The sequence below is a fragment of the Ictidomys tridecemlineatus genome, chromosome 11 (genome assembly GCF_052094955.1).
Source record: "Ictidomys tridecemlineatus isolate mIctTri1 chromosome 11, mIctTri1.hap1, whole genome shotgun sequence".
NCBI lineage: Eukaryota > Metazoa > Chordata > Mammalia > Rodentia > Sciuridae > Ictidomys > Ictidomys tridecemlineatus.
The window spans coordinates 8,449,972-8,458,943 of NC_135487.1; the positions used below are offsets into that span (position 1 = coordinate 8,449,972).

Below are 8,972 nucleotides of genomic sequence, written 5' to 3' on the forward strand. Positions count from 1 at the left end.
ATTTAATTTTTTGAAATTAAAAATAACATCACCCATGTGAGGCCGACTCCTTTCTGAGCCTCTGTAGTTGTTGAAACTGAGGAGCCTACTGCATTAAGTCACATGACACTCCAATTTCCCTTTTATAAGGACAAAATAGTAATCAAACGCTTTCCCCAATAAGGTTAGGGTAAGTTTTAACTCCCCAGTATCCGCTTCCCAGTGGCTGGCAATGAATGGGATAGTGGCCTTTTCTCTGGGCCATTTTCCTGGATCCTTCTTCTTTCAGACTCCCCAGGATGAGCATCCAGTCCCCACCCACGCTGCTGGAGCTGGCAGGGCGCAGCCTGCTGAGCGACAAGTCCAGGGCCCTCCTGGATCTGGAGGACCTGCCCATAGAGCTCTTCCCACCACTCTTTGTGGAGGCCTTCAACAGGGGACACACTGAGGTCCTGAAGAAAATGGTGCAGGCCTGGCCCTTCACCTGCCTGCCCCTGGGGGCCCTGATGAGGCAGCCACAGCCTGAGATGCTCCGAGTGGCCCTGGATGGGCTGGACATGCTGCTTGCCCAGCAGGATGGCCCCAGGTGAGGGGGACCCAGGTGGCCTGGAAGGGAGCACCCTCGGTGCCAGGAAGGGATGGCTGTGGGCAGGGAGAGTAGGTGCTGCAGTGTGCTCCACAGGCTTCCTGTGCTGCCAGCAAGGAGGGGTGGAGAGGCCTTGGCCATGCTGAGCCCCACATGGGAGGGGTTTCCAGATGTGGAGGTGCTTGTGGCAGCTGTGCTGACCCCTGAATGAGGCTGTACCTGCCCCTGCCTCCGTCTCTACAAGTGGGGGCACCAGGCTGAATTGGAGGGAAGTGGGTGGAGAAAAGAGAGACAGAAGGGAGCAGCAGCTGAGAGGGGAAGGAAGGGAACTCAGGGCTGAGAGTCTGCTGTTGTCCCCGCAGGAGGTGGAAACTGCAGGTGCTGGATTTGCGGATGGTTCCACGGAACTTCTGGAGGACATGGTCTGGAGCCATGGTCGATGCCTGCTCACCAGAGGACATTAAGAGGAATCAAACATTGAAACTCGGTTCAGCAATGGCAGCTAAGCTGCCCTTGAAGATATTCGTAGACTTCTGCCTCAAAGAGGGGCCCCTGGATGAAATCCTGACTCTTTTGTTCCTATGGGTCACACCGAGAAGGGACAGGCTGCACCTGTGTTGCAATAGGCTGAAGATCTTTGGGAAACCCACTGGCCACACCAGAAATGTCCTAAGATTGTTGCAGCTGGACTCTGTCCAGAAGGTGGAAGTGCACTGCACATGGGTGCCCTCCACCTTGGCTGCTTATGCTCCTTTCTTGGGCCAGATGAGGAACCTGAGGAAGCTGCTTGTCTCCGAGGTCTGCATGCCTGCCCACAGCTCCCCAGAGGAGCAGGAGTGGCTGCTCGCCCAGCTCACCTCGCAGTTCCGCAGGATGGACTGCCTGCGGAAGTTATGTATGCATGCTGTCCTCCTCCTCGAGGGCCACCTGGAGCAGGTGCTGGGGTGAGTAAAGGGATGAGCTTCCTCTGCGACCAATATCAGTAAATCTGAAAGGGCACCTACTGTGTGCCAGCCACTGACCCTTTCATGGTGAACAAGGCACTGGAAGGTAAATAACCCATCATCTCTTCCTGTTGTATCCTGAAGCTCCATCTCCTAACCTGGGTTAGAGCAAAGGGCTAAACCAGGGTTCATGATCTGGGAAGTGACATCATGCTGGGAAGCCAGCTGGTGGGGACAGGAACTAGTGAGGTGGGTGTGAGGTTCCTTCCCTGGGAGCCCTGTCCAGCGACAGGGGAACAAAGCAGGGTAGAGGTGAGGACTTTGAAGGAGGGACGCCCCCACACCTGTACCTGTTCAAGAAGGAAGCCATGTTGTCCTCATCTGGGAGCAGAGAAGCCCACTTCTAATGCCCTCCTGGGGAAGGCAGGTCTGAGCTCCAGGTGAGGACTCGGGTTGTGAGTGAAGAGCAGGAGGGAGACCTTGCTGAGGGGCAGGGAGGGAGCCCTGCAGGGGTTGACCCCAGTGTGTTTGGACACAGCTTTCCTGGATTTGCCTTTGGCACATGACTCTTCCTGACTTCCTGGGGCTAGATATGTGGCATTCTGCTTGTCATTGAGGGTGACATTCATAGAGATGCAGGACCCACCTGGGGACACAAGTAGTGGTGAAAGTTTCAGGTTGAAATGGAGTGACCTGAATGAGCAGATTCTACAAAATGTCAACCCTGTTCAGAAGATCACAGTGACCCTGGGTTTGGGCAATTAGTCTTCTCCCTCAGAACTAACTGCCTGGTTCCTCCTTAGGCACCTGAAGACCCCCCTGGAGTCCCTCTCGATAACCAAGTGCCCGCTCTCAGATTCCGACTGGAATTATCTCTCCCGCTGCCCAATCACCAGCCAGCTAAGACACCTGGATCTGAGATACATCAAACTGACCAATTTCAGTCCAGAGCCCCTCAAAATTCTGCTGGAGACTGTTGCAGCCACCCTTTACAGGTTGGACTTGGAAGCCTGTGAGATGACGGAATCCCAGCTCCAAGCCATCCTGCCTGCCCTGAGCCGCTGCTCCCAGCTCAGGACCCTGTGCTTTTTCCGGAATGGCATCTCCATGTCGGTCCTCAGGGACCTGCTCTGTCACACTGCAAGGCTGAGCCAGTTGAGCATAGAGCTATACCCTGCCCCTCTGGAGAGCTATGATGCCCAGGGTGCCATCCACCCAGGGAGATGTTCCCAACTCTGTGCTGAGCTCACAGAACTTTTGAAGGACTTTAGGCAGCCACAGGTCCTTATTTTCTATACTTTGCCCTGTCCTCAATGTGGCCACATGTTCATCTACAACCGGGGCCTCAATCACTGTTTCTGTCCAACAGCTGCCTAGTTGGGTGTGTATGAAAAGCTGCCCTCTACGCAACTGGATTTACAACCAGGATGTAGAGGGATCATGAAGGAAACTCAGAGCCCAGCATTTCAGACACTGTCTGAAGTGTGGATGGGGAAAGGAATCGGATGCTGGGGGCTACATTGGGAGGAAGCCCCTGAAGATTGGACCTTCTGTATAGAGCCATATGTGTCTGTATAGAGTCATCACAAGGGGCCTGGATTTTTAGAATGGGATTTAGGCTTCATGCACACATGAAGAAACTTTTGTTTCATGGATGGTGCATAAATAAATAGTCTGAAATGAATGAAATCTCAAGATTAGTCCTCTGACATCTTCCATGATGGTTTTACCTAGTTTTCTGATTTTGACACTGGAATTCTCCAGGGGCTGATGGAGAAATACCACTAAGTACTTGGTGATCAATGAGGTTCATTCCCAGGAACTCAAGGCATCCAACTGAAATCAGGTCATTATCTGTGGCTACACTGTGGCATAATCCATCTAGGGGAACACAGGAGGCCTGTCTAAATGGACAATAACATTTCAAAAAGCCCTTCTCAGTGCCACCAAGACACTCAAAGTTCGCCCATCCTTGTGGGTCTCCACATAGACCTAGAAACTTGGTGACTTGGTCTTTGGATTGAATGAGAATAAAATAGGTTTTTTGGTTCTCACAAAACCTTGCCTATCATCCTGCTACAACTTCTTTCTTGAAATAATATAGTCATGGCCAATGAAAGTATCCAAATTAGCTTTCATCAAAATAGTAGAATTCTATAGATAGTTCACACTTGCATATATGTCTAAATTAAACTTTATAAATTACCACCTTCTGGTGGGGGAGAAGGCTGCTCATAACTGACAGATCCTCCCCTAACACTTCCCATCTCTCCCTACCCAGGGACTCAAGGCTTTCAATCAGCAGATGATCAGAGGATGAGTAAGGATGAGGTGGCTGTGGGCAAAAGGGTGGCCCAGCCTGTGCTGCCTGGTCTTAGACCAAGATCCCCTAAATGACGACTCCTGCTGAGGACTCAGGCTGGTGGGATTATGCAGTGACCTTAGCCTTAGCTTCCCATCCAAGAAGGAGAAGGTGGTCCACCCAATCTTCTTTTGAGTTATCCTAAAGCTGCTTGTGTACATGTTCTCATTTGGGCCTGAAGGCTTCTCCATACACAGTGAACTAGAACCCAGTTGGATGTGTAAGCAGACTGCAACTCACTCTTGGAACAGGTAGCAGAGTCCAGGTCCTACAAAGCCAGCCCATCTGTCCCCACGCAGGGATCTGTGTGCCTCACCCCTCTTTATGACACTTTTTTTCTTCTGGCTCTATGTCTAACTTGCATGTGTGATGGGTGGGGTGGGGAGTCCTGAACAGCATTCATTCTGCTCTGCTGCTGGATTCTAGGATCAAATAAAGGCAAGGACGATCTGCAATATGAGATGTGTCATCACTTTTTGTTTTAAGGGTTTTCATGAACAAAAAGGGACTTGAAGATATTCTGGTGTGTCCAGACTCCTTGGATTGTATAAGGACTGAGAGCTGCATGTGTCCCCACACAGCCCTAGGGATAAAGCACCCAGGCTGCTCTTTGAATTCCTCATCTTTTGACTCTAGGTTCATTTGTGCTGTGAGACAGCCCACAACTGTAGGATGTCATGACAAACAGGACGGGTGTGTAAGCGTGGCAGGGTCAGAAGGGGACTGGGTTCCACTCTCTGGAGTGCTACTGGAAGGTGCACATTCCTTTGTGCATCTGCATCCAAAGAGTCTAGATCCCCTTCTGGAACACTGGCCAATTTCACCTGTACAATCTGGGAACCCAGAACCCATGCTTTTCTACAGAAATGAATGAAATTCATAAAAAATAACGTAGTGCTTGGGGACATAGCTCAGTGGTAGAGCACTTGCCTAGCATGTGGAAGGGCCTGGGTTCCATCCCCACAATCACAAATGTATGTGAACAAACAAATGAATAAGTAAATCCAATATTTATTTTTTATTTTTTAAAGAGAGAGTGAGAGAGGAGAGAGAGAGAGGATTTTTAATATTTATTTTTTAGTTCTTGGCAGACACAACATCTTTGTTGGTATGTGGTCCTGAGGATCGAACCCGGGCCGCATGCATGCCAGGCGAGCATGCTACCGCTTGAGCCACATCCCCAGCCCAGTAAATCCAATATTAATGTGACTCCAGGGGGAAGTTTTAATTTGAAGAAAATTTTCTAACTTTGAGGAGAACAGAGCCTATATGAACACAATGAAATGCATTCTTTAATTTGAATGCTGGTGAGCCTTTCTCAGAAACACCTTTGGTCATGAAAGTGAAATGTTTTCCTTAAAATGGCAGCTGTCATTTAAGATGGCCATCCAGGTGCTAACCAAGAACTTTATAAGTCCTAAAAAGAAAAGAGAAAGTTGGACACAGCAGAGCCTCTTAAAACCTACCCGTGAGAACAGGGAGTGAGAAGCACTCTTTGGTTCCCCTACAAGATAAAGGGTGTTTGGCTCAGCAAGGAGGCTTGAGAAGAATAAGCATGCAGAGGGAATGTCTGTCATTAGCCTGTCATGATTAAGTGTGTTTGCAATGCTTAAAATTAATCTAGAATTGTTTGCTGTGAATTGATTATGTCTATTGGAGTGCCTAGCATTAAGGATTGGCATTTTTCTTGATTAAGAACCTATTGAGGGCTGGGATTGTGTCTCAGTGGTAGAGCGCTCACCTTGCATGGGCGGGACACGGGTTCAATCCTCAGCACCACATAAAATAAAGGCATGGTGTTGTTTCCATCTACACCTAACAAATAAATATTAAAAAAAGAACCTAGAGAGTGAAATTGCATTGAGGAATTTGAGTGAATAAAGCACCGAAAGGGGCAGAAGCACGTGGACATGCTTTATTTCTCCCCTGGACTGCATACATTGCAATTTTGTCTCCTTGTGACAGATGCTTTGAGAGGGGGCTTCTAAATCCCAAAGCTGAGGTTCAGGAAGTGACCTTTAAGGTGTATAATGAGAGAGGTGAGAAGGCCTGAAAGCAGGGATAGCAGATTCTCGCTCAAGCCATCTGTCCCTGGTGTCACTGGCCCATGGGACGGTCCCTCAGGACCACTCAGACCCTGTTTTAAATGTGGTCAGATGAGTCACTGGGCTCCTACATGTCCCAAGCCTGATAATTTCTGGATTTTTGTACATTCCCTGAGTACATGGGGGCCCCCCAGCCACCTGGTCATTTGGGTTCCCCTTTCCAACTCTTAGGACAGGCTGCAGAGGACTGAAAAGATCCAGGTCCTCATCAACCAACCAGTACCATCACTCCATGGAAACTCAGGGTCACACTGTGTATGTCACGTAGGCCCGTCTCCTTCCTCCTAGACACCAGGGCTACATATTCAGTCCTCAGGGTGTTCTGGGGCCAACTACCAACCCTTACAGACACCTAGCCTTGTTTGTGCTTGTGGCTCTCTAATTTTTACTCATTCCTTTTTGGCCATTCCACAGTGTCCTGTTCCCATTATGGGAAGGGACCTCCTCACAAAGTTGGGGACTATGCTCTGCTTCTCCCCTCATAGATGCTTCCATTCAGACTCACCTGCTGCTCCCCTGACCCTCACCCTTACCTTAGGACCATCCCCTACTCTGTTGGCCAGTACCTTCCCATGACCTGCTTCTGAGGTGGATGTTTCCAGTCCTTCTATCACCTCACACCACGAGCCCATTCACATCTGTCGAAACCTCCTCCATTTTCTACCCAATCACAACACCTGCTCTCCCCCTTGCTGATGCTGTCCCTCTCTTTGCAGAGCAGACTTGATGCTAACATAATTTCTCTCCCCTCTGAGGATTTGAGGTGTTTAGGACTGTGGTCCGAGGGCCCAGGACAATGACCACACACCTTCTTCCATTCACCTAGGGCTCTTCTTCTTTCTCCACACACCGACTCCCATGGGGAAGTGACTCTACCCTTCTCCTCCCCTCCTCCTCACAAGTCTACCCCCTAGAGATGGCAGTGACAAGTCTCCTCTTAAGTCACAAAAGTTAACTTCGATCTTGGCCCAGCACCAAGATTCTCGACCTTCCCATCCCTTCTCCTTCGCAAGTTCACTCTGAGTCTTGGTTCCCAGATGGCTCCTTCTGTTTTCAGGAGGAAATTAACCAGGCAGGGTAGGCAAGTCTCTCTAGCCTCGGTTGTGTAGGAGCCTCCACTCCCAATATCAGCAGGATGAACTTGTGGCCCTCATCAGAGCCTTCACTTTGGCAAAGGGAGCCCCTCTCACTGTCTACTGCCCCTTGAATTACATTTAGGCTGAACTAAACTCCGTCCTTGGCTCTTCCTCTGTCACAGGCCCTCCCAAAGAAGCCACTCGACCCCTCCCCTTTGAGCTTCTATATGGACAGCCCACCTCCCTGCTCAGCTCCCCACCCTCTGATTCTCCACTGCCCCTTGCTCCTCATCTCTTCTGGCCCCTTCTTGCATACATTAGGATCCTTCTTTGGCAACACAGGGAGGTTGTTCTGCCAAAGACAATTCTGCCACTTCTCTTTTTCCCACTCTGTCTCCTGGTGACCTGGTACTTTTCCCACTCCCAAAAGCCCGCCGCCTCCTCTCAATTCTCTGCAAAATGGACTGGACTCTTTTGGGCCATTCTGACCACTTGTTTGGTGGCCCACTTTGCGCCATCCCATATCGAGCTCCTAACCCCCATTTAAAACAGTCCTCTCTGCCCTCGTATCCTGTGAGAGCACAGGTGTTTTTTTTTTTTTAAATAGATTGTAGTGGACACCATGGCACACACCTGTAATTCCACCAACTCAGGAGCTGAGGCAGGAGGATTGTAAGTTCTAGCACAACCTAGGCAAATAAGTGAGACCTTGTCTCAAGATAAAAAACAAAAGAGACCTGTGACACGGCTCGGTGGTCAAACAACCTTGTGTTCAATCCCCAGTTTCTCCAAAAAAGAGCAGGTTAGGAATTGGTTCAGTGTGCAATAGGGGCTCACTTGATGCTCTTTTACATATCTCTTGTAGCTTTGAAACTCACATTTTTCTCCCCCAATTCTTCTCCATTACCTCTCCTCCATGATCTTCTCCTTCCTGGTTTCTCCTTTCTAATGTCATTTTCTCTGAAACTGCTCTTTTAAAAAACCCGTTCCTGCTGATGGGAAGACACAGCCTTTGGAGCAGGAGTTCCCTCATTTCCTCTTTTGCTAGCAAATTAACAAATATTCTTTTTCTTTTTTTCTGAGAACTGTGTACTCCTTATACAGTTGGCATCAGGGAGACTGAGCTTTCAGCAACCAGTGGTATAGCTCCCTTGGGTTCCATCTCCAATACTAAAAATAAATAAGCAAGCAAGCAAGCAGGATCAGCATACCTTTCCCTAGGCCACTGGCAATTATTTCTGTTATAGTCGCCATGCTTGCCTTCCTGGCTTTAAAGGGCTTTAAACATGTTAGGTTCAGGACAGGCTGAGTAAGCTGTCTGCAGGGGATGCCAAACAAAGTAAGATGCAGGGTGACCTGGCCACTCCAACCCTTCTGTCTTGTTCTTTATCACCTGTTTGCTTCAAGCCCAAATGCCCAAGCCCCTGCTCAGGGCTGAACACTTTACACCCATGCTCGAGGCTGAACACACAACCCCCCTGTGCCAACAAGGCAGCTTGCAGACCCAGAGAATCCATTGGATTTGGGCTCTAAAATTCCTTCCTGCCAGGTCCCTCTCTCTTGCTCTTGCTCTATTGCTCTTGCTCTCTCTTTCTTCTCTTGCTTTTGCTCTCCATTGCTCTCTTTTTCTTTTCTTTCTCTCTTTTCTTCTCTGTTGCACTGCTGCGATAAAGATCTCTTGGTCGCTCCAAGTGTTGTGGTGACTTTCCTTTCAAAACACATTCCTACAACCACACACTCCAAACTACTGCCATCAGTTTCAGACGACTCAAGGAATCCAACACTGGTTGTGTCCTTGCTGAGGATGTTGATCAGCTGTGAACAACTGTGTACTTACAGGTGAAGCTAATGGTGAAAGTTTTCCATCAAAATGACACCATTCCAACACAGCAGGGCTGGCAGGGGGCCAGGAAGTGGGCG

At 49.2% G+C, this 8,972-nt stretch overlaps 1 protein-coding gene across 1 annotated transcript; it reads left to right on the forward strand.

The window, feature by feature from the left end:
• Nucleotides 1–274: 274 nt before the first annotated feature.
• Nucleotides 275–2,886, forward strand: LOC144368556 (PRAME family member 12-like). The gene is made up of 3 exons (XM_078027736.1): nucleotides 275–565; nucleotides 928–1,509; nucleotides 2,313–2,886. The coding sequence occupies exons 1-3, from the start codon at nucleotides 279–281 to the stop codon at nucleotides 2,884–2,886; spliced, it is 1,443 nt and encodes a 480-aa protein (XP_077883862.1). The 5' UTR covers nucleotides 275–278.
• Nucleotides 2,887–8,972: the final 6,086 nt, after the last annotated feature.

Coding starts and splice junctions, on each gene's coding strand:
- LOC144368556 (XM_078027736.1), top strand. CDS start 279: ATGAGCATCCAGTCCCCACCCACGCTGCTGGAGCTGGCAGGGCGCAGC. Junction 566..927: donor GCCCAGCAGGATGGCCCCAG/GTGAGGGGGACC, acceptor TTGTCCCCGCAG/GAGGTGGAAACTGCAGGTGC. Junction 1,510..2,312: donor CACCTGGAGCAGGTGCTGGG/GTGAGTAAAGGG, acceptor GTTCCTCCTTAG/GCACCTGAAGACCCCCCTGG.